Source organism: Anguilla anguilla, chromosome 6 (genome assembly GCF_013347855.1).
Source record: "Anguilla anguilla isolate fAngAng1 chromosome 6, fAngAng1.pri, whole genome shotgun sequence".
Lineage (NCBI taxonomy): Eukaryota > Metazoa > Chordata > Actinopteri > Anguilliformes > Anguillidae > Anguilla > Anguilla anguilla.
This window is the reverse complement of record NC_049206.1, coordinates 40,205,450-40,231,550: the sequence shown is the minus strand read 5'-3', so window position 1 is coordinate 40,231,550 and position 26,101 is coordinate 40,205,450. Positions and strand designations below refer to the sequence as shown.

Here is a 26,101-nt window from a genome sequence, read left to right as displayed (position 1 = left end):
AAATGTTTTTTATATCATGTATGTATCTGTAGTGTTTTGTCATTCTTCTATCCATTTTAATACCATGTAAGGTTGTAACCTTGAGTGTTCAGAAAGGCGCCTGATAAATAAAATGTATTATTATTATTATTATTATTATTAACAATGGATTTCAGTTAAACTGTACAGGGCTGGTCAATGAAAAGGCTTGAATTGATAATGATTGCTATTCTGGGTTCTCTGTTCCTATCTGGCTGTAGTGGTGTGAGCTAAAGTGAGAAAGAGAAAGGGGGGGCGGTGCGGTCTGGAGCTTTATAAATATGCATGACCTTATAACAGGAACATCCCTTTTCATGATTCTGGCCAACCCTGGCAATGAAATGACCTTTTAATTTGACCTTGCATGCAAAGATCAGCAGAAAGCCAACAGGACTAAAATGGTGCCTGGTAGTCAGAGAAAGACACAAGGAGATTAGTTTCCATTCATTTTAATACACAGCATGCTGAGGGCAACACTGATGACTTATATACCTTGTATATGTTGGTATATTATATAGTAGAAGCCATAACTCTAATATGAGAGGCAATTAATCCCTTCCTGGTCCTGCTGAAGAGACCTTGTAGACAGAAAAATTGATTGCGTGTACAGAACATTCAATATTCAGTATTTGGTTATTTTTCACTGATAATATATTCAACTTTGCATCACTGATTTCTATTACCACTTCAGGGAGTAATTTTAAGCAAGCATTGTATAATACGGTTATATCCAGTCTGTAGCAGTTTATAGTATATTGCTTGGAAAGATCACTTTAAAATCCTGCATATGAATGTAGTATGTTAATGTTGCCTGCATGTGTAGAAAACAAGCACTGTGACACTGTGTGAGTCTTGTCCTATTTATGCTCTTGAGCTGGGCCTCGTCTCAGGATTATCTTCCCACACCATAATCCCTCTATCAAATTAAATGGTATCTGTTTTGCCTGACCCTGGAATACTCATTCACATTTGTAAACTGGTCTCATTACTGCAACATCATTGGTAAATTTGGGAGACCACTGACAAGCACGCATCCTCCTCTATATTGTAAACTGCCAGCTGCTGCTTTTTTCCACTCACCAGACTGACAAAGACTAGGGCTGTGTCCGAATCAGCAACCTAACTACTGTGTCCTCAAAGTATGTACGGTCTAGCCTACTAAGCATACTGTGTTCTGTTAAGTGCACAATGGGCAGTATGCAAAAAACATCCTCCATGCTACTTTTCAACCATACTGTGGAAGTGTCATATGATGTTCTGCCCTTGTACGGCCATGCTCACCTGTCATTGTTGTTGTTGTTAAGGAAAACATCAGTGAAGCTCCACATCATTTTTAAAGCGAAGCTTTGCATCATGCTAATGGGACCAAAATGGTAATTTACTTCCTGAAATGTATGCAACAGAATATGCTCAGCAAAACCCTGGAGATTCCATTTTTAAGTATACTACATTTAGTGAAAATTTCTTCTAATTAAGAACTTTGTCATCCAGTGTACTTAACAAGTATACTCAATAGTAGACAAGTGATTCGTACTGATTCGGACATGGCCTAGCTCGTGTACAAAGAGATGGGAAAGATCTTAAAAACCCTCCACCCTTGGGCTGCGCCCCAGCCAATCACACACCACTCTGCAGGGTTACCCACCACTGCTCCCACAGTCACTCCACAGAACCACTGCTCCAGAAACCCATCCAGACCAGGTTTTAACCTCAACCATGTGGGGGGAAAAAGTAAAAAAAAAACTATTTAAGGATCAATGTCTGTGGAGGTCCCACAGCCTCAGATGGAGGCTGGAGGTCATTAGATCTTGGTAGTAAACTTGGGAAGCCGCACTCTAGAGAAGAAGGATCGGGTGTCTTCGGGGGTGTCCAAGGAGCGGTTCTCTGCCAGGCTGTCCTTGATCCTTCTGATGTGGTCCCTGGATAGGTTTTTGAGGTGCAACAAGATGGAGACGTGCTTGTCACTGTAAAAGGGGGAAGGGTGTCAGGGTGTTGTCATGTACACAATGAACCTCTTACCCAGGACAATGTTGGGAAACAACATCGGAATGGTAATACCATTATTACCTATGAAACACCTCATTTCAGTGATATGGTTACATCTGTGCTGAGATGTCGGGAAAGGGAGGATTTATCAACCACAAAATGGGTGGAGCTACCATTTTTTGCCATAGATCATTATAAAACAATTTAACCAATATTGATTTTATATGCCATATAAAACAATATTAGGTGCTTTAACAAGGAAATGAAAGACTTTTGTTTGGTTTCATATGAGCCAGTGATTGACAAGAAATATTGTCAAGCCATTACGGGGTTTCTGAAGCTTCAGTCTCATAAAAAAACAATGAGATAATGCACTGTACAGTTGGGGATCCAATGGGCCATGCTGCATGTCTAAAAACCATGAAAAGAGAACATTAAAATATGTTGTAGTGTGGATTGTGCAGTAAATTCAAACTGGAGTTAATCTGCAATTTAAATATGTGCTGCTGTTGTGCACAAAAAGACTCCTGGCTACACTACTATTCCAGGTTAAATAGTTTAAATGCTAAATATACTCTGCACCTCATACTACACACACACACACACACAGTCCTTACAGTGGGAATGTGGATGTAAACCATTGCTCTCTGACAAATATAGGATGAGCTAGTTTAGACAATTTTGGTATGCTTTATCACAGGTGTATCACAGCAGAAAAGTGAAACTGCATTCTGTATTTTTCCACTAGTAAACATAGATGGAGGATAAATGGAGGGGTGAATGTGTCTTATTACATTGGAGGAGTGGGGATTTGCATTGTGACAGACACCTGATAGGATAAATGGCGGATCCACTTCTCTACCCTCTGCCTTTGTCTGAGACCAACGACGCTTCAAGTCTACTTGGAGCCACACCATAGCACATCAAAGAACAGCTTCTGTATTGCTTTCAGGAGCAGCTCAAAAGAGGCAAAGCTTTAACAAAGGCTGCCCCAATTCTGAAGCGTTCCTTCGTATGTATTTGGGTATGTCTTCTTGTGCTGTGAGTGCTGGGATTCATTCACTGTGGTCAGGGTATGGATGAGAGGACAAAAATGGTTTACAAACAAAAGATGTCTACTGAATGCAGAATTGAATGTGAAAGCTGACCATCTGGTTCCTCCAGAGAATCTGTATTAGAGTGCTATATTGTGACACTGTGTCTTAAGTTTAACTGCTCAGGGACGAGGGACTGTTTATATGTGAGTGTGTTGGGGTGGGGGTAGGGGTAATCTTACCTGAGGTCAGGGTAACACTGGGCTAGTGTGATGACCTCCAGCTGGATGGACCCAGGGTCCTGCAGCCTGAGGACTTCTGCAATTTTGGGGAGAATGTCCTGCAGCCACCTCTCCTTAGACCCCTGCATGAACACAGGGGGGCATAACTCTCTCAGAACTCTCTGTGAGTGCACCAACACACTGAATATTCTCATTTTCATCTAAATACAGGAGGCAGCTGAAAAGGTAAGGCATTATGGAAGACAGTATTCACAGGACTGTTCTTCAATAACATCAGAAATATCCCAAGTAATATCTGTCTGTCAGATGCAATGCAGACCACAGCAAATTTAAGCCCCCCCAAAATTGTTTGATTCACCTACAGAGTGTTTATATCTTAACCTGCATTACTGTCCAGCTCGTGTTAGTGTCTGATTCTGACCAACTGTAGGAGGGTACAGTTGAGGTCAAAAGTTTACATACACCTAGGCTAAAGACATTCAAACTCAACTCTATATTCAGCGAGAGGTGTGTTTTTGATGAACGTAGGTCCAAAAAAAATAAAAGAAATTGCAGTCCATCGGTATTACACCTCAGCTTTAACAACTGTGTTTCCTACTAAAAATGTCCATAGAACATTAAATCATCTTATAAAGATATTCAAAAGAATAAAATCAATTCATATTGATGGAAGTGTGGTGAAATAGGTTGGGGATTATAAACAGAAATCAAACACAATGTTGTAATATAGTGTGTTTGGGTAAGGGAGATCAGTACTTACTGCTTCAATAAACACTGAATTGAGCATCTTACTGTCTTCGAACAGCAGTGATGCAGCGCCTTCCTGCTGCTCCTTATTTTTCAACTTCAGCTTCCCTTTCATCATCCTCCTCACATATTCCAATATCACCTGCACATGCAGCCGACTCACTAGCTCCTGCAAACATGCACACACACACACACACACACACACACATAAACAGACCCCCCCCCCCAGACACACACACACACACACACACACAACACACGTAAACAGAAGCACACATAAACGCACACATACACACAAGGTTACTACAGTGTGGCACCACCTTACACCTAAGTGCTGCGTTCCAAATTCTCGTCTGTGTTTCCAAAGAGGAATCGTATCTAGTTCAAGGGCTCTTTGTCAGGCAAAATGGTTCAACCTGGGAGCTTTCATATGTTTCACACTTACTCACAGAATTCCACAAAGAACAAAAAAAGGGTCCCCCTATGAAGACAAGCCAAATAACCCTTTTTTCTGAGTGTGTAGAATTTAACCTAAGCCCCACTTTAGCACCAATACTACCCCATCCTATTGCTCTTTCTAACCAAATATATGAATGCAACAATGTCTCAGCACCACAGAAAAAACATATCATTTCCGATAGTAGCTTTGATGTTGTTAGCCCCATGTATTAGTGCCACTGCAGTGTTAGGCCTTACTTGCTTGCAGGTGGGCTTCAGGTTCTCGCAGTCCCAAATGTGTTTCTCCAGCAGTTCTACCAGCTGCCTGCTACCCCTCTCAAGCCAGGCTTGTGTCCATAGTTGCTTGTACTCTACCTGTACGAAAGATGAGTGTAGATGAACTAATCAACCCTGAAGCCAGACTTCCAGAAATAAAAACCCACAGAGAATAATTTTAATTAAAGTTAAATGTTATTATATATTGTCCTTCATCCTTATTGTTTTATCAATCCAACTGTATAGACAGTTGTTTTATAGACATAAAAATTATTGAAACTAAAATGAAGAAAAACAAAATTCTTCCCAAACTTTTCATCTTATGCAAACTACAGTCTCCCACAATGCATTTCTTTGTCTATGCCCTCAACCACACAAAAACCCGTCTGAAGAAATGAGGCAGCACAGAAGAGGAAATTAAGGATCACGATATGACTTACACTAAATTTAAGATGACATTAGGTTCATTGATTGGCAAAAAAAAAACCACACATACATCCTGAACTCTATAAAATTTGTTGATAGCTCAGTTGCTACTAACAAACATATATTAGAGATAGATGAACACAATATTAAAGTATTATATTTAAATGCAACAGTCAACACATTTTTTGGTTTAATACATTTTCTGTCATTTCCCAGTTTCCCTGGAGATCTACCAGCAATAGGAGGAAAATGTTACTGATGACTACTATTACCTTGTGAGTTCCTGATGTTTTATTAGGAGAAGCCAATGAAAAGCCAACCCAAGAAGCCCCAGATGATTTAACCCACCCTATCACAGAAGGGTAGGGTAGTCCAGTTGCTAAAACATGCAATATCTAAGCATTTACACCTTAACAACGTGAGTTCAGTTTGGGTAGTCCAACCAGTGTACATTTGGTTCTTGTTTTTTATGCTTTTATTTGTTGTTCATCATATTTATTTGCCTTGTCTTTTTGCTTATATGATTTCTTTGACAATCATAATATAAATAACCAAGAATGTCAGTTCAAAACAATAAATATCAATAGTTTGCTCCATGAAAATTTTGTTTCATAAAAATTTTTCAAATGAACATTATGCCCCCATACCTATAGAAGTGAATGGCACTTTCATTGTTAATGTGATCTATCTGAGTTTAATGGTAACCATTAACTAAATGTATTGTTTGGAATTGAGATAAAGATAATATATAAAGAGTACTTTTTTGCATTTTATTTCTGCATTGCTTTAGGATCCCAATAATGTCCTTGGTATATTTCACCCCGGCTAATAGTTTCACCGTTGCTTATAAGTAAACAGAATACTAGTGTTAAAAGATGCACAAACCAAAAAGTAGCAAGTACATTTTGTTCATTGCAAAAAGGGTGCAAAGTGAAACCCAGAATCTAGATATTGTGTAAGCAAGCTACAGGTGTTGGACTACACTTTCCTATATCTAGACAGGTTTATGTTTTGAGAAAGTCAAAGGAAGACTTTAAAACAGAAAGGCTGTTGCCAACAGTTACACATGGTTGTGGACCTGTAACAGTATGGACAGCCATCTCATGGGAGTCATTGGGTCTGATGAGTGCTCTGCATGGTCTCATAATGACCATTTGGTATATGAAGCCATTATACAATACTAGGTGCACTCTATGAGGCAAACACTGTTCCCTCATGATGTCCTCATATTCCAAGATCGTAATTCCAAAATACACTAAACAAATTCAGATTTCAGGAACACCAGGATGAATTCAAATGCCTTCCATGAACACCACAATCACCACATCGAAACATCATTCAGCCTTAATTAGAGATTCTGAAGCACCACTTCAATCCCTCAAAGGCCTGGAGGCTTCCGTTCTTTACAAGTGGTCCAATAAAAAACTACATATGGTTCAGAACTTGTGTGGCAGAATTCCATGATGGTTTGAAGCTGTTCTGAAGGTGAAGGATTGCCCTATTCTTTCCTAGTTACACTGATATTCATATATTGTGATGTGTTTACATTATTTTGTCCCAGCCCTGTAAGGACAGGTAATGAACAAAAAAAGGAAACACCAGTGTGAAACCACTTTATAGGGTGTTGACCCAAGATGTGTAGCCATGTTGCAGCCTACATGCAGCATGACATTCAAACAGAATCTGAAACTGCAGGGCAATGACAGAACTTCCATGAGAAAATCAACAAACTCTTGCTTAGTGGAAAAGTAAAATTTATATTAGGCACTGTTCTAAATTATAAGGTACAGTTCACTAGTACGGAAGGCTAATACATATGGATAACATCGGTATTAAGCATTTCAAGCCAGTGCCCAGTTATTCATGCTCTGTGGTCAAGGGGGACAGTGTGGTCTTAATGAAAGACACCCACCTCTGCGGGAAACAAATGATTCACTATGAAGTGAAGACGATCACAAAATACCATTAAGTAATGATTGACATTGACCTAAGACTGCAACCAGAACATGGGGAAATGTACAGTGACTTTTTATTCAGACCCCTTCACTTTTTCCACATTTTGTTACGTTATGGCCTTATTATAAAATTGATTAAATTTATTTTTATTCTCATCAATCTACACACAATACCCATAATGACAAAGCGAAAACAGGTTTAGAAATTTATTAAAAATAAAACAGAAATATCACATTTACATAAGTATTCAGACCCTTTACTTAGTACTTTGTTGAGGTACCTTTGGCATCGATTACAGCCGCGAGTCTTCTTGGGTATGACGCTACAAGCTTGGCACACCTGTATTTGGGGTATTTCTCCCATTCTTCTCTGCAGATCCTCTCAAGCTCTGTCAGGTTGGATGGGGAGCGTTACTGCACAGCTATATTCAGATCTCTCCAGATATGTTAGATTGGGTTCAAGTCCAAGCTCTGGCTGGGCCACTCAAGGACATTCACAGACTTGTCCCGAAGCCACTCCAGTCTTGGCTGTGTGCTTAGTGTCGTTGTCCAGTTGGAAGGTGAATCTTCGCCCCAGTCTGAGGTCTGGAGTGCCCTGGCGCAGGTTTTCATCAAGGATCTCTCTGTACTTTGCTCCATTCACCTTTCCATCAATCCTGACTCGTCTCCCACTTCCTGCTGCTAAAAAACTTCCCCACAGCATGATGCTGCCACCACCATGCTTCACCGTAGGGATGGTATTGACCAGATGATGAGCGGTGCCTAGTTTCTGCCAGACATGACGCTTGGCATTGTGCCCAAAGAGTTCAATCTTGGTTTCATCAGACCAGAGAATCTTGTTTCTCATGGTCTGAGAGTCCTTTAGGTGCCTTTTGGCAAACTCCAAGCGGGCTGTCATGTGCCTTTTACTGAGGAGTGGCTTCCATCTGGCCACTCCACCATAAAGGTCTGATTGGTGGAGTGCTGCAGAGATGGTTGTCCTTCTGGACGGTTCTCCCATCTCCACAGAGGAACTCTGGAGCTCTATCAGAGTGGCTATCGGGTTCTCGGTCACCTCCCTGACCAAGGCCCTTCTTCTCTGATTACTCAGTTTGGCCAGGTGGCCAGCTCTAGGAAGAGTCCTGGTGGTTCCAAACTTCTTCCATTTGAGAATGATGGAGGCCTCTGTGTTCTTCGGGGCTTTCAATGCTGCAGAAATTTTTTGTACCCTTCCCCAGATCTGTACCTCAACACAATCCTGTCTCGGAGGTCCACATACAATTCCTTTGACTTCATGGCTTGGTTTTTTCTCTGACATGCACTGTCAACTGTGGGACCTTATATAGACAGGTGAGTGCTTTTCCAAATCATGTCCAATCAATTGAATTTACCACAGGTGGACTCCAAACAAGTTGTAGAAACATCTCAATGATGATCAATGGATGCACCTGAGCTCAATAATGAGTGTCATAGCAAAGGGTCTGAATATTTATGTAAATGTGATATTTCAGTTTTTTATTTTTAATACATTTCCAAAGATTTCTAAACTTGTTTTCACTTCGTCATTATGGGGTATTGTGTGTAGACTGATGAGAATAAAAATGAATTTAATCAATTTTAGAATAAGGCTGTTATGTAACAAAATGTGCAAAAAGTGAAGGGGTCTGAAGGCTTTCCAAAGACACAGTACACCATTTGTTCACTGCCTGTAGCTAGCTGGCATAATGACCATGTTCTAGCAGGTACTGTAAGTGCTTTGCCTGGGACTCTGCCCCCTGGATTAAGCCAGACAGTTCCCAGAAATACAAATAATTAACCAAGTCCAAATGAACTCAACCTTTGTGGGAGATGGTTCCAGAAGACAGGATATAGTTTCCTGATTCATGTTTTTGGGGAATTCACCCTGGACCAAAAAGGGCCAATTATTAACAGCTATTCACAAAATAACACCTGTAAGGAAATAACCAGAAAAATATATTCACACTTGTTTGATTATCCCTTTTCTCCAGGGACATAACAATACATTTCTATGAATATTTATACTTATATTTGGAAACTTACATGAGACATTTTCTCCATGTACAATTTTTTGTCTTTTGTTTAAAAAAAGAAATAATAATAAAAAAAAAGTATTTATTTTTTTGCACGGGTACATTTTTAAAGATGCCACTAGGAGAAACAAAACAGAATCATGCACAAGAATGTCTGAACAAACAATAACTGCACGAGGAAGTCAGAAACTGACTTATCACAACAGGTGTTCTGCTCTGGAAATTGAACTGGTATAGACTGAAAAGGGGCAAAGCCACATGATGGATTTAAGAAATCCCTGCAGTCAGTTTCATTATGAAGTATCATGAATCAACCTGGCATTCCTGTAATGGTGCACATGGAAATTGGTAGAACCATGGGAGCAAGCACAATATGTCTACATGCTAGTAGTAGATTTGAACCATACCAAAACAGAGGGTTTCCATGTACTGCCAGATCTCAAGGTACTGACTAAGGAAATACTAATTAAGTGGCATGTAAAAGGTGCAGGCACACCTGGTCTGCACAAACAGAAATGTGACCTTTTCTTACATATTTTTATGCACAATGCTACAACCTGCTCTAGGGTCAGACTGGAAGTAGGATGAGGGAAATGAGTGGGTAATGTGAAAGGAAAATGGTGATGCAGACCAACGAGTATCTGCTCATCCAGAACTAATTGAAACCTGGCAAGACTTCAAAGGGTTACTGGGCACGGGGCGGCTTTGAATGCCAAGCTTTGAGACAATTACTCTGTAGTCTGAAATTAAGAGTCCGAATAGCATACCCCCAATGGAGATGTAAAATTGCACCTAGAGTACCTTCAAAAATAATAAAGGAGAAATGACAAAGCAAAATAACAAAATAGTGTCCCAATGGAAGGAGATTTGGTATGGTTCAAATCTACTACTAGCATGTAGACATATTGTGCTTGCTCCCATGGTTCTACCAATTTCCATGTGCACCATTACAGGAATGCCAGGTTGATTCATGATACTTCATAATGAAACTGACTGCAGGGATTTCTTAAATCCATCATGTGGCTTTGCCCCTTTTCAGTCTATACCAGTTCAATTTCCAGAGCAGAACACCTGTTGTGATAAGTCAGTTTCTGACTTCCTCGTGCAGTTATTGTTTGTTCAGACATTCTTGTGCATGATTCTGTTTTGTTTCTCCTAGTGGCATCTTTAAAAATGTACCCGTGCAAAAAAATATACTTTTTTTTATTTATTATTTCTTTTTTTAAACAAAAGACAAAAAATTGTACATGGAGAAAATGTCTCATGTAAGTTTCCAAATATAAATGTAAATATTCATAGAAATGTATTGTTATGTCCCTGGAGAAAAGGGATAATCAAACAAGTGTGAATATATTTTTCTGGTTATTTCCTTACAGGTGTTATTTTGTGAATAGCTGTTAATAATTGGCCCTTTTTGGTCCAGGGTGAATTCCCCAAAAACATGAATCAGGAAACTATATCCTGTCTTCTGGAACCATCTCCCACAATCCAAGACATAACTCAAAAATCTACCATTAAATACTTGAACTGGCTGATTTTGAAGTATGTTTGAATCATTGTCTCATTGAAATATCTTTCTGTTTCTTCATTGACTCTAAGATTTGTTGATATTTAGTTGAATACATTCGTTCTCCTACCCACATAAAATGTACTGTACCACTGGCTGCCACACAAAGGAATTATTAGGATGAATCTTTGGATTGGCCCACAGTCCACAGATTTGAATAATATTGAAAATCTATGGGGAGATCTCAAACATGTGTTGGTAGGAAGACCAAAGTACACTTCTGAATGAGAAGAGTTTTGCAAGGAAGATTCCTAAAGCGAGAAAAGAAAGGCTGTTATCTAGCTACAAGAAACATTTGAAACTGTGAATTCTGCCAAAGAAGGTGTTATGGTCTGATGGACAGGGCTCTGCACATGCCACATTTCGTATATAATTTTTTAAACTGTTAAATTCAGCAAATAAAAAGTAATTGTGTGTTAAATTTAAAGAAATATGTTTAGGTTTGTTACCTGCAGAGGTTGTGTTAATATCTTGTCAGTTAGAAAACATGCAATTTGACCAGGGGTGCATACCCTTGTATATGAATTCTTTGTGTATTGTATAAAGACTACAGTGTGTAACTGTTTATGTAGAGGTGAATTGTCAGAGAATTCTGGAAGTTTCTTTATTGTGGAGCTAATTCACATTTTTCTGCTGGCCAGTGATGATGCTACAGTGTGAAACGAAGATCCCTAATAAGATAAACCTTGGTACCCCGTTTTTAAAGTTATCCGTGCAGTTATTAATATGTATGCATCCTGTCCAACCCCATCCACCCACAACTTTAAAAACAGGGAGAGTCACATTATGCTTCTGCAGGAAGAATTTGTTAAAAAGACAACATACCTTAAATTCGGCGTGCATAACATCTAAGAAGTAACAATAGGCATAGTTCTCCATGTCTTCCAGAAGTGTTAGGCATCTGTTTTTCTCCTCTGGTAGGAGATCTGCACATTTCTCTAAATATTCCCTGGGGAAAAAAAGAAATCACTGCCTATTCACCTTATAAAAAATACCTGTGCAGTTTCAGCTGTAAGGGAGGCATGGGGAAGAAGATCCCCTAAGGACCGCATGTGTCTATTGTGGAGAATTTAGAACAACATTATTTTTTAAATTAAGAAAGTTATGCAAATTTATGAACTTATGGGTGAACTCTAAGCCAAAAGTTTCCAGTTACATTATTTAATATATCAACTTATTCTTATGGCTATACATATCTGTTCGGCATCCTGGCCTATTGACACTGAACATGCAGGTTTATGCAATACTTGTAGGCCAAAATAAAGGGCAAATGTTGATAAAAGCAAACAGACTTTACATTCCAATCTTCTTAATTTAACAGATACAAATACAAGCAGCTTATGACATTTACATTTTTTTAAATAATACATGGTTGGGGAAGGAGAACTTACTTGAATTGTTCAATACTGGCTAAATTAGCCTTTAACACAGCATTGGTGTTCACATGCTTTTCTTTTATGAAATCTTCCAATGATTTCTTGTATCTGAAGGCACATGGTGAAAAAAACAAAAAAGCTGGCAAAACACAGTCTTGTGAATGCACCTCATTGTGAAACCTAGCCCATATTAAAACTGTACTGAGAAGCATACATACATGGATAAAACATTTAACAGTTATCCCCCCACACAAATGTGCATTCTACCCAGATTCCCAGGTACCTCATCAAGAAGATCTCCAACTGACACATGATCCTCTGGGCCCTACTCGAATCACAGAAAATAGCTTTGGTTTCCTTCACAGCCGCATCCACCATCTGCCAAACAGGAAGTTAATGCAACAGTGACATACGTGAGCTCAGCTCTTTCAGACAGCCTCCATCACAGTACAGGAAACCTGAGCTAGAACACAGTAAACCTGACCAATGGGTTAACTTACCAGTGCTGGTGGCATGTGAGCCATTGAGGCTACTGGGATCTAATCCTCACTTGGTAATGGCCTAACAAACAGCTTTTTAGTTCATGCCTAACCAAGAAAACAGTTCACTGCATGGCTACAGCATCAAAGAGCTAATCCCCTGGCAGTCTCTCCTCATGAAAAGAGCAACGTATGATAACATAATGGCAAAACGTTAAATCCAAAATATAAGAATTGTATTTAATGCAAAGATACAATTACACATTTGTCATCATAACCATTTTCAAGTAAGTCTTTTTTTCTATAAGTAATACAATTTACAATATGTACACAAACTTATTTTGCAATGCTGTCTTTAGAATGCAGAATTTAATGTGGCAACACTTGACATTGCACAATATTTTTGGTGAAGTAAAATAGTTTGATAAAGTCTGACAAATCAATCACCTCTATGACATCAATGGCAATGGTGGAGTAATAATGGTCTAATATGAGTTCAGGTAATGAGCCGTTGCGCCATCTGTTCTCCTCCTGCTTCAGGGCATTGGACACCCACACCCCCAACTGACTCTGAAAAACACCAATCTGATCAAATTACTTCATCAAATCCACTCTGTCTCACAAACAACATTTTTAAAAACCTGGTGACCAATTATCTTTTGCCTCCAATTGTCTCCAATGACAGTGTTCTCCACATGCTCCAAAATCAGGAGACAAATTGCACGGTACATATTTGAAGTTTTCAAATAACTTACAGCCCACGCTTAACTTACAGCATGGTCTTCTATACTTAAACCCACTTGGTATCTTCAGAGTACATTGGCTTTATCAAATCTGCTTCTTTTGGTGTTGAGTAATGGTGTGGAAGAATGTACCTCTTTTTGGGATAGATATTTCTCCTCAATTGGTCTGACTACTGCTTCGGGGAGCAGGGGCCCAAGTGCTTCAATGTCAATGTCCTTCTCCAGCTCTTCGTGCTTCAAAACATCACTGAAACCAGCACAATGGAGAATCATGACTACAGTAATTAAGCTTTACTGAAGCTTTAAACCTCTAAACAATTATGGGTAGCGTCATTGGTGGTGACATGCTGATCCATTTTTTAATGATAACAAAAAAGAAATGTGGTGATACGTTTCCTCTATGGAGGCTCATTTTTGTCTCAGTGCAGTTATCTCTCAGATGGACTAATTTCTTATGAGCCAGGCAGTTAATGGGAATGAAAAGAGTCACTATTCTTCATATCCTCAGATGTAAAGCAATGAATTCACCCCAGGGCCAGTAATGTTTCTCATCTCGACTATGAGGATGAGGGCTGGTGATTTCCTGTACCCCTGTCACCTCCACTCCATCCAGTTGTCCCTATGACATTCTGTCTAAAAGGACAATCCACATGCTCTTGCTTTTTGTGTGATTGTTGCCCTCTGTTTACGGCTAAGTAGTCACATTATTGTAAAAAAAAAAAAGTGCCACACAACTGACCGCATTCTTGGTTGCATTGCTGCATCTGTGCATCACTGCTGTCAGTCATATGACAGCTTTACACCACAAGCTGCCAGAACAGCTTCAATATACCTTGGCATAGATTCTACAGGTCTGGAACACGACTGGAAGGATGGAACACCATTCTTCCAAAAGATTTTCTCTCATTTGGTGTATTTGATGATGGAGGTAGAGCGTGCTGTCTAACAGGTCAGTCCAAAATCTCCCATAGGTGTTCAATTAGATCTGGTGACTGCGAAGGCCACATCAAGTGATTCACATCATTTTCATACTCATCTAACCATTCAGTGACCCCATGGTTTGGGGCACTGTCATCCTTGAAGAGACCTCTCCCATCAAGATTGAAATGTTTCGTTATAAGATAAAGGTAATCGCTCAGAATAACTTTGTATTAATTTGCAGTGACCCTACCCTCTAAGAGGGCAAGTGCACCCAAACCATGCTAGGAAACTGTAGCAGTCAATTATTTAGGCTTGTACCATTCCTTTGGTGTATGCCACACATGCACTTGCCCACTTGTTGAGAATATGGTGAAGGATGACTCATCTGACCATATCTCTTTTTTTCCACATCTCTGTAGACCAGTGTCTATGGTTTAAGCACCACTGAACTCTCAAATGTGCATCTGTCTTTGCAATGAGGGGTGTATGCACTGCAACCCTACTATAATATCCCTCTCTATGTAGTTGTCAATGGCCTGTTCTTGCTGACACAGTCTGATCACGTCCTGCATTGACATTCTCAGTCACCTGAAGAGTTTCTCATCTGTTTTTCCTTATATATCACATTAATACACAAGGTTCATTGCATGTGTGCTTTCGACCACAATTCCCGACCCTATTAAATGTCCTACCCATAAATCTAGATTCAGATGTCACTTTAGTCACTGTTCCTATGGAAACACAAGCCACTTGAGCAATATTTGTGACAGAAGCTCTAGCCATCTGTGCCCAAATAATGAACCCTCTTTCAAAGTCACTTAGATATTTTCCTCTTGCCATCTTGATCCACAATTGGGTCCAACTGGGCCTGCTCAGCATTTATATACATGCCACAGAACATTGATAGGATGTTAATTGCTTAATTGTATCATGCAGCACAACTGTGAGGAAGCATCTGCATTTGTTATGTTTCTCCACTCATTTCTTCAGGTTGTTCCTTTGTCAGCCATCTATATATAAATACACGCACTCTGCTTCATATACTGTTTACTTACTTTGGGTAGTAATTGTGCACCCAGCACAGAAGGTAAACACGGTCATCGAAATTAAGGTCCAACTCAGCCATCTTGACCAGCTGACTGGAGAGAGCTTGGTGGTAAAGCCGGGCGTAAGTGTCACACACATTGAATTCGGCGGGATAGCAGGTCTTCACATCCTGCACAACCTTCAGCAGGTCCACATGCACCTGTTTTCCCATCTTGCAGACCTCTTTCTTTAGGGAACTGGAGAGCCTCTCTGCAACAGCCACGTCCTCCATGCACTCCATCCGCTTCTCGACCATCACCTGCAGCAAGCCATCGTGGGTGTGTCGGCACTGCCGAGGCCTCCACACTGGGGCCTCCACCCCTGTCTCCTCCAGCCACCTCCGGTCTTGCTCCTCCTCCTGCAGGATTACACTCACTGCTGATCTCAGAGCATCCAGCTCACCAGGTTCAGCACTAAACGAGTTCTGGATGGCCAGCCGCACCAGGACCAGAAGGCTCTCATAGTCCTCCTGCAGTTCAGCCTCCTCTTTGTCCCTGCCCCTCCTCTCCACTCCCTCCTGGCCTGCACCCTGCAGGAACAGATACTCCTCTCTGTTGATCAGCTGGCAGTCAGCCTCCTTGAGTCTCTTCTCCTCTATGTTCTCCTTGAAAGAGCGCTCTAAAGAGAACCAAGATTGATTCTGGGTTAAAAAGCCAAATTCTGCTTTTCCCCTTAACATCAGTATTAAATAAGTAAACTTGATATAAGTCAACACAATTCAATGTCAGGGACAATATCCTTGTGACAGTGCACTGCAAGGTCCATTCCTTTCACTAGGAAACAGACTGTAGAATGATCTCAAAACAAGCTAAACCAACTCAACCAGGGGATGAATTTCCATTCCCCATCTTAGAATGCAATGGTACAATACTAAATAAAAACTAAAACATCAATGGACAGATAAATACATAGATAGATAAAGAAGGTAGATTGAATGCATATTACTGTACCAATTTGCAAAGCACTATCCACTGCAGCTTGGGGACTTCTGGGTCCATTTTTGAATTTTGGAAACTTGATCCTACGCTTTCTACGTTTCTGACTTTCTGCACTTGATACAACAGGCGGTTGTTCAAATGAAGCTGCTCCATTTTCATTGTCATCTTTAAGCGTATTCACGTCTTCTGCAGGATGATCTGCAAGGGAACCACATAAAGTGGCAGTGCTTAAACACAGAATATTATACACATATACAACCAATATATAGGCTACTGATATCACCTTAGACATCCTCTGTTTGCTGATGAAAGTTTGGTTCACTAGTTTGGTTCACTTTCAATGTTGGGGAAGACACAGTTGAACACAAAAGACAAGGAACACGCAATAGATATTTGTATAAATGTGCTATTGCATTCTGAGAAAGGATTAACAAGCAAAAACATTGAAAAACACCAGCTGACAAGCCATGACATATTTTTTATATAACACAACACAGTTACAAGAAACCACACTAATGTAAACTTGCAATTAACACTCAAACATTCATTCTTAAGTCATATAATTAACTACTTTGAATTCAAAAGAGACACATGCACCACCTGCAGATCTGTGCCTCTCCCTGACTATGTACCCATCTATCTATCTATCCATCCATTATCTGACCCACTTACTCCTGGTCATGTTCATGTGGGGATGGAGCCTATTCCAGCATGCACAGAACAAGAGGCAAGAAAACACCCTGGACTAGTCCAGTCAGTCACAGGACACCCATACCAATCACTCACACAATCATACCAATGTAGCCTGTCCAATTAACTACCATTCTGCACCCAAATATTACCTATACAGGAAAATGTAGTTGAACTGCAGTTCTCAGGCACTTTACTGTGAATGTTTGGGAGAGGACAACAACTGAGACAGAAGCCAATGTTCTGGCTCTAGATGTTGTTGTCTTCAAGATGAAACTGGGTATACAAAAAATCTGTAGTCTAATAATAGTTTAATTCTCAAACCAATCAGGATGGCTTTACATCTCATATCTGGAAGATATGCATGATAAAATATGTTTATTAATCAATTAATCAAATTGTATTTATATAGCGCATTTCACAGTAACTGCAGCAATACGCTTCAGACAACCCTGGCCGAAACCCCCACAGGAGCAAGCCTAGAGCAACAGTGGCAAGGAAAAACTCCCCGTGGGAAGGAACCAGGATCAAGGGGGAAACCCATCCTCCTATGGTTGGCTCAGGGTGTAGATTGGTGACCAACATGGTCAGTCAGTCAATGTTTCCATCGGTCAAATTGGTGGCAAATAAATGACGGTCCTGTGGTAGCGGCTCGGGTGGCGCAGAATAATGAAATCTTGGGAAAAATCGTGTATATTGATTCTTGAGAAGTTAAATTGTCTCATTTGTGTGCCAGCTGCATAGTAATGGAAATGCAGAATTTATATGTATACGTATATGTATGCTTGTATGTATATTTATGTATACGTATACATCATCTATATGTATGTATGTAAAAATGTATGTATATACACTACATGGCCAAAAGTACGTGGACACCTGACATAGAGCATCTCATTAAAAATAGGGCCATTAATATGGAGTTGGTCCACCCTTTGCTGCTATAACAACCTCCATTCTTATGAGAAGGCTTTATACTAGATGGTGGAGCATTGCTGCAGGGATTTGCTTCCATTCTACCAGAAGGGCATCAGTGAGGTAGGGCACGGGTTGAGAGATTAGGCCTGGCTTACAGTTGCCTTTCCAATTCATCTCATCTGTAAAACTGTAAATTGTAACATACAAAATAAAAACAAAAACATGAATGGGCAGTTATATAGACAGATACAGGAGAAAGACTGAATGAAGATCGCAGTACCTATTGTTGAAGTGCTATCCACTGTGTCGATGGCAGCTTTGGGACTCCTCGCCCACTTTTTGAATTCTGGAAGCTTGATCTTATACTTTACATGTTTATGATTCTCTGCACTTGATACAACAGGTGGTTGTTCAAATGAAGCTGCTCCATTTTCATTGACATCTTTCAGTGTCTTCACCTCTTCTGCAGGATGATCTGCAAGGGAACCACATAAAAAAGTGGCATTGCTTAAAAGCTACAACACAGAACATTATACACACACACAGGCAATATATACTGACACCACCTTAGACATTCTCCATTTTCTCTTTCAATGTTGGGGGAGACACAAACAACACAAAAGTTTAACACAAAAAACAAGGAACACACAATGGATATCTGTATAAATGTGACATTGCATTCTTAGAAAAGATTAATGTACAAAAATATTGAAATAACTAGCCTGACTCAAAAAAACAAACAAAAAAAACACCAGCTGACAAGCCATGACATATTTTTTATATAACACAACATAGTTACAAGAAACCACACTAATGTAAACTTGCAATTAACACTCAAACTTTCATTCTTAAGTCATATAATTAACTACTTTGCATTCAAAAGAGACACATGCACCACCTGCAGATCTGTGCCTCTCCCTGACTATCCATCTATGTACCCATCTATCTATCTATCCATCCATTATCTGACCCACTTACTCCTGGTCACGTTCATGTGGGGATGGAGCCTATTCCAGCATGCATAGAACAAGAGGCAAGAAAACACCCTGGACTAGTCCAGTCCGTCGCAGGACACCCATACCAATCACTCACACAATCATACCAATGTAGACTGTCCAATTAACTACCATTCTGCACCCAAATATTACCTATACAGGAAAATGTAGTTGAACTGCAGTTCTCAGGCACTTTACTGTGAATGTGTGGGAGAGGACAACAACTGAGACAGAAGCCAATGTTCTGGCTCTAGATGTTGTTGTCTTCAAGATAAAACGGGGTATACAAAAAATCTGTAGTCTAATAATAGTTTAATTCTCAAACCAATTAGGATGGCTTTACATCTCATATCTGGAAGATATGCATGATAAAATATGTTTATAAATCAATCAATCAATCAATGAAATTGTATTTATATAGCGCATTTCACAGCAATTGCAGCAATACGCTTCACAGACAACCCTGGCCGAAACCCCCACAGGAGCAAGCCTAGAGCAACAGTGGCAAGGAAAAACTCCCTGTGGGAAAGAACCAGGATCAAGGGGGAAACCCATCCTCCTCTGGTTGGCTCAGGGTGTAGATTGGTGACCAACATGGTCAGTCAGTCAATGTTTACATCGGTCAAATTGGTGGCAAATAAATGACGGTCCTGTGGTAGCAGCTCGGGTGGCTCAGAATAATGAAATCTGGGGATAAATCATGTATATTGATTCTTGAGAAGAAGTTAAATTGTCTCATTTGTGTGCCAGCTACATAGTAATGGAAATGCAGAATTTATATGTATACGTATATGTATGCTTGTATGTATATTTATGTATACTGTGGCGCCCCGATCCCTTATCGGTGCTCCCCACGAGACCACCAGGACGGCCGAGCGCATCGACACCGGCGGCCGCTAGGAAAAGTGGTGAGTGGGCGGTACCTGGCAAACCACAGTCTAGAGACATTCAGGACCCTGGACAGCCCCAGCCAGACTAACTGAGGTGACACCCGGCAGCACCATGGACAGGGCTGCAGCAGAGGGAAGGTAGGTGGAATTTTCCACTCTGCGCACACCTGAAGCTGCTTGCTGGATTGGCTGCCGGCGCCCACCTGAACCTGCTTGCACTGATGAGCATGCAGGCTTTTAAAGACCAGCACAACCCAAGGAATGGCAGAGTTGCTGGGGCTTCCGTCGCAGCTACGCCGGACGACTCTACACCCCGGGAAGAGACTGTAAGCGGCCGTGGGCCAACGCTCTTGAAACTGAGGAATACTTGTGATAATCTGTGATAAAGAGTAAAGGATACAGAGTAATCGGGATTCCTGTAGACCGTGTGGCAGGGGGCAACGACAGGAACAGCCGAGAACTTAATCTGGAGAAGAGTGGAGTGCTATCGCATTGGGAGGGAAGCCTTCTCCCGCACACCCTTGGAACCGGAGGATCACCAGCCGGCGGCCGGAGCAAGGAACCGGACCCGGATCGGGCTGACCACGCCCTGTCCCCCCCTTAACCCACTTCTTTTTTCGTTTCTCTCCAGAAGAGTGTGTGAAGACCTGGAGCGGAGCACTGATACCCCAACCGGGAAGACTTTTTAGTTGTTTTTGGCTCCCCCTACCCCCACTCATTACAATTATTAAAGACCTTTTTTGTTAACCACTACCTCTGTCTCACCGTGCTGGTTCTTCTGGGCATCCGTCACTCAACCCCCCGTTGGCTGAGAGAGTTCACAATACGTATACATCATCTATATGTATGTACGTATGTATATACACTACATGGCCAAAAGTACGTGGACACCTGACATAGAGCATCTCATTAAAAATTAGGGCCATTAATATGGAGTTGGTCCACCCTTTGCTGCTATAACAACCTCCACTCTTCTGGGAAGGCTTTATACTAGCTGGTGGAGCATTGCTGCAGGGATTTGCTTCCATTTTACCAGAAGGGCATCAGTGAGGTAGGGCACGGGTTGAGAGATTAGGCCTGGTTTACAGTTGCCTTTCCAATTCATCTCATCTGTAAAACTGTAAATTGTAACATACAAAATAAAAACAAAAACATGAATGGGCAGTTATATAGACAGATACAGGAGAAAGACTGAATGAAGATCGCAGTACCTATTGTTGAAGTGCTATCCACTGTGTCGATGGCAGCTTTGGGACTCCTCGGCCATTTTTTGAATTCTGGAAGCTTGATCTTATACCTCACATGTTTATGATTCTCTGCACTTGATACAACAGGTGGTTGTTCAAATGAAGCTGCTCCATTTTCATTGACATCTTTAAGTGTCTTCACCTCTTCTGCAGGATGATCTGCAAGGGAACCACATAAAAAAAGTGGCATTGCTTAAAAGCTACCAACACAAAACATTATACACACATACAGGTAATATATACTGACACCACCTTAGACATTCTCCATTTTCTCTTTCAATGTTGGGGGAGACACAAAAAACAAGGAACCCACAATGGATATCTGTATAAATGTGACATAGCATTCTTAGAAAAGATTAACGTACAAAAATATTGAAATAACTCGCCTGACTCAAAAAACAAAAAAACAGCAGTTGACAAGCCATGACATATTTTTATATAACACAACATAGTTACAAGATAACACACTAGATTTAAACATGCAATTAACACTCAAACTTACATTCTTAAGTCATCTAATTAACTAATCTGCATTCAAAAGAGATGCATGCACCACCTGTAGACCTGTGCCTCTCCCTGTCTATCCATCTATGTACCCATCTATCTATCTATCCATCCATTACCTGACCCACTTACTCCTGGTCATGGTCATGTGAGGCTGGAGCCTATTCCAGCATGCATAAAGCAAGAGGCAGGAAAACACCCTGGACCAGTCCAATCCATCGCAGGACACCCATACCAATCACTCACACAACCATACCAATTTAGACTCTCCAATTAACTACCATTCTGCACCCAAATGTTACCAATTCACGAAAATGTAGTTGAACTGCAGTTCTCAGGCACTTTACTGTGAATGTGTGAGAGAAGACAACAACTGAGACAGAAGCCAATGTTCTGGCTCTAGATGTTGTTGTCTTCAAGATAAAACTGGGTATTGCCAGTCATTTTGGTGTCACCCCCCTAGTGACATTCTCTTCAAGAACGGTTGGTGAATGAGGCCCATTGTTTCTTGTAACGTGGCGCAATTTTGATATCAATGGGCCTCAATTAACCAACCGTTCTTAAGAAATTTTTTTTTCTTAAAACCCACTTACCCAGCTTTCACGAAGATTCTGACATTCACCAATGTTTTCTTATTTTGGATTTGTTCTTAGGTAAGAACAGAAGAGAGAAGCGTTTTGTCGTTTAAACGCATAACACACATTTCCTTGCGCCCACTAACACCATTATTTTTTTATTTTATTTTTTGCCTCAGATCTGACACCAAACCATTTTTTTACTTCACCACTTGTGCGCCCTTTTCCGGATACAGCGTTCACTGAAGGAGTCATATCATCCCATGCATCTTTTTTGTGTTATTTTATATCCATCACTGACGCTACTAAATATGACAGGTCGTTTGCTGTTCACTTCCCGCAGCAAAACCTCCACTTCAGAACTACCGAAGTTTTTCTTACGTTTGGAGTCCGGTGCTCCACCGTCTTTAGATTTTCGTTTGGGCATTATTGACTTCGTTTGCGCTCAAAGTTTCTTTTCGATTTCTGTGCGTGCACACGGCCCTGCAGTCTCATGCCCTATTATGGGGATTGGCGGGGCGTTTACCTATGCTAATTAGGAACGACTGGCACGCGCTTTACACTTACGAGGACAATGGGATGCATAATTTTAAGAACACGTGCGAACAATTCTGCGGTTTAAGAACACGTCGTGAATCTGACGTAGACTTTTCTCAAGAACAAATTTAAGAAAAACCTTAGGAAGATATTGGTTAATGAGGCCCAATGCTTTTAATGGCAGGCTGCGCCCCACAGTCAACTAATCGTTTCAAAGGGTTCACTAGTTAACTACCAAACTAGGATATGTTTTCCTGACACGTTCACTATTCATGGCAGTTTTTCCTAACTAGTTCCATTCTGTTCTGAACATGTTGTAACTTTCAGCCAGCATCTTTTTTATTTTTAGCACTTGCTGTACTTTCCCATAAACATGTTGTATTTTGTTGAGCGATAATGGGTAGCACTGTCACCTCACAGCAAGAAGGTTCTGGGATTGAATCCCAGCCTGGGCCTTTGTGTCGAGTTTGCATGTTCTCCCCGTGTCTGCATGGGTTTCCTCTGGGTACTCCGGTTTCCTCCCACACTACAAAGACATGCAGGTAGGCTAAAATACCTACTTGCCCATAAGTATGAGTGCGTGTGTGTGCCCTGCAACAGATTGGTGATCTGTCCAGGATGTATTCCTGCCTCTTGCCCAATGCACGCTGGGATAGGCTCCAGCACCCCACACGACCCTGACAAAGAAAAAATGGGTGTAGATAGTGGATGGATGCATGAATGAGGACGGAGTGTGGCACAGTGGGTAAGGAACTGCGCTTGTAACCGAAAGGTCGCAGGTTCGATTCCCGGGTAGGACACTGCCGTTGTACCCTTGAGCAAGGTACTTAACCTTTTAAGTATATATCCAGCTGTATAAATGGATACAATGTAAAGTGCTATGTAAAAAGTTGTGTAAGTCGCTCTGGATAAGAGCGTCTGCTAAGTGCCTGTAATGTAATGTAATGAACCGCACAAGCACAGAATGTTCACACCAGAATGTTCACATCAGCCCTACCGTTTAACATGGTCAATTGAGATCAACTGTGATCTTAAAAAAGGTCACAATTTGCTGCATAACTTTTCATAAATTCCAGCTATAGCCTATCTGCTAATTAGCCTACAAGATGCATTGATAAATTGGTGAATTATGAAAATCAATCACTATGTTGTGGAGAGTGAGTTTTATTAATTACAAAAGACAGGCAGGATAAGGGTATTTTGACAGCTTCGCGCTGAGGCCGACCAAGCCGGTGACGCAGCTGCTATCCAGTCGCTTTTACGGTCAGTGCAAACCTCCAGTGCGGTACCATAATGAATCTGGAAAAAACACTATTTGTCTCGTAAGCATCTATAAAATCCCCGCAAATCCTACAAATGTGGCCAAAAGAGTGGCTAGGTGGAAAAATAAGTCTACAGCGCATGTGGTTTCACTTATGGTGTATCGTAGGCTACCCCCTCTGCAGTAGCTAATTAGGCGGAATCACAAAATAAAACCCGGCCGAAGGTTACACGTTCAATAATTAAACATTGGTTATTTATTTATTTATGCTAACCGCACCCACCTCCTCCAAAAAAAACAGCCTACTCTGTGCAATAGCCTATGACCAAACCCAAGACCACTGCTAAACTTTCACGTATTAGGACACACAGTGGTCGTTCTATACACTAATATGGTCACTGTTTACAGAAATAATTCACTATAGTTACTATAATTCACTATCAGATAGCCTTTTTGCAGTAATTATGGGGAAAATAGGCTTCAGTCAACGAATGTCAACCCGAAATTAAGTTGCGCACTAGTCTACCGGAGCGTAAGTCCAGACTTCGATGTGTGTGCGATAAACTACATAGTTATTAGGTTCTTATCATAGCTTAAGAAAATCTTTCAATTTCCGTTATCAGGCTAGCCTATATACGGGCATATAGGCCACCTTTTTTGTAAATGTTTTAGAACAGCCTATTACATTTTCAGCCACAATATATAGCCTATAGTCTGTATTTTAAGAATCCGTGCCATTTGAAATTATTTTTCAATAAACTGAATTCACTCACCCTTCATAGTAGGCTATAATGTCATCCAAAGCAAAATGTTTATTCTGTGTCCCGAAACAGCAGAAACGTAGTCTAAACCTTTAGCCTACTCCATTCAGCATACTCGGCACCTCTGGTTCCGAACAGAACTGAAACATTAACAGTGGGCGGAGGCTGAGAGAGGATCTGAATTTAAGTAGGCTAATTGGTATTCGATAGCATCCCTGTTCCTGCTTTAACAAAACACACTCTATTCATCCGCTAGCGGTCTTGTTGAGGGTTAGGGTTAAAAATGAAAACCTACAGAACGGGAGATCTTCAGGAACAAGGTTGGTTACCACTGTTCTAAAAGGTATAGCTGTTATACGTATGCTTCGGCTAAATCTTTCGTGCATATATTTTCAATTAGCTGAGCTAATATAGGCCTATCAGATTTACGCAAGACAACAGCTCTGAAACGACTTGCGGCCAAGTTGTAAGATTTAGGCATAGGCTACTGTCGGTTTAACAATCTACTCGAGCGAAATTTGTAAGTGATGCTCCCGCGGGTACAGCAGCGATCACTATAGTTCAAGTTCAAGTAACCCATGCCACACTTTCTCCAGGTGAAATCGGCATACTCAGATCAGGAGGTAAATCAGAATCATAGCCTTCAACCCATTTATTGAATATTAACGTAGCCTATAGGCTACGTGCTGTAAGTATTCTAATGTTTCCTACATTGCCTAAACAGGCGTGAGTTCCCGATAATAAAAACTTATTTTAGGAGAATTCAGATGTTTCTGTATGTTTGCTTCTGAAATTTTAATCAGACACCACTGAAGCATTTTAGAACGTTTAGATAGTTGCGATTTCTAAAATCCGAGAGTAGGCTATACACAACCCCTCGCGTAGATGCCACGGATTTCTCTATGACACTATGCTTCAAGAGCAAGGACAGTCACTGGTACGACGTAACACATAAAATCAAAAGTAAGCGCCTTGCTGCTACATTGAAGAAATAAATCTGACTATCCGAGGGTCCCTTTACCTCTCGTCTCCATCTGCCCAGAGGAGAGAAGCCCACTGCTGAAGTCCTTCGTGATCGCTTGATGATTGTTTCCTCTGCAGTGTTTTGATCGGGGTAGAGCTCACAGACTTCGTCTTAAATTGGCTGGAGTTAAGATGTGTGACGAGGGTTATCCGTGGCTTAGGGAAATCCCCTATCTGTATATTACTCTCAGCCAGGCTACACCCCCCCCCCCCCCCCCCCCCGGTGCCCCCATGGTTGAAAAAGCGTCTCTAAAGTGCGCTCTAGAGTGGCGAAAACGAGAGGAAGTGCCCTATTGGCTGCCCTTCACATGGGAAAAAAAATGATTGAGTGCCCTCTAGGGTGCCCCTTCATGCAATAAATTATGATGATGTGCCCTCTAGAGCAAGAAAATTCAATAACATGTCTTAATGAGTGCCCTTCTAGTGGAGAAAATGTGA

The 26,101-nt window shown here is 40.9% G+C and overlaps 1 protein-coding gene across 3 annotated transcripts; it reads right to left on the bottom strand.

The window, feature by feature from the left end:
* Positions 1-451: 451 nt before the first annotated feature.
* Positions 452-25,875, bottom strand: LOC118230114 (tumor necrosis factor alpha-induced protein 2-like). Of its 3 annotated transcripts, none has more exons than XM_035422903.1 (14): positions 25,662-25,875; positions 20,967-21,161; positions 18,151-18,345; positions 16,275-16,460; positions 15,294-15,942; positions 13,450-13,564; positions 13,022-13,159; positions 12,379-12,473; positions 12,111-12,203; positions 11,545-11,668; positions 4,724-4,840; positions 4,041-4,196; positions 3,281-3,402; positions 452-1,982 (listed from the first exon to the last, which is right to left on the bottom strand). In XM_035422903.1, the coding sequence occupies exons 1-14, from the start codon at positions 25,672-25,674 to the stop codon at positions 1,820-1,822; spliced, it is 2,361 nt and encodes a 786-aa protein (XP_035278794.1). In that variant the 5' UTR covers positions 25,675-25,875; the 3' UTR covers positions 452-1,819. The 3 variants fall into 3 exon arrangements, with proteins under 3 accessions (XP_035278794.1, XP_035278793.1, XP_035278795.1); XM_035422902.1 differs by lacking the exon at positions 25,662-25,875 and adding an exon at positions 24,653-25,201 and having other exon boundaries at positions 20,967-21,176; XM_035422904.1 differs by lacking the exon at positions 25,662-25,875 and adding an exon at positions 24,653-25,197.
* Positions 25,876-26,101: the final 226 nt, after the last annotated feature.

Bases quoted from the DNA above. Each gene is read 5' to 3' on its own strand.
- LOC118230114 (XM_035422902.1), bottom strand. The intron at 4,841-11,544 runs GTATGTTGTCTT...TCTTTCGTACAG, and splicing joins TTATGCACGCCGAATTTAAG to GTAGAGTACAAGCAACTATG. The intron at 1,983-3,280 runs GTAAGATTACCC...CCCCTTTTACAG, and splicing joins CAGTGTTACCCTGACCTCAG to TGACAAGCACGTCTCCATCT.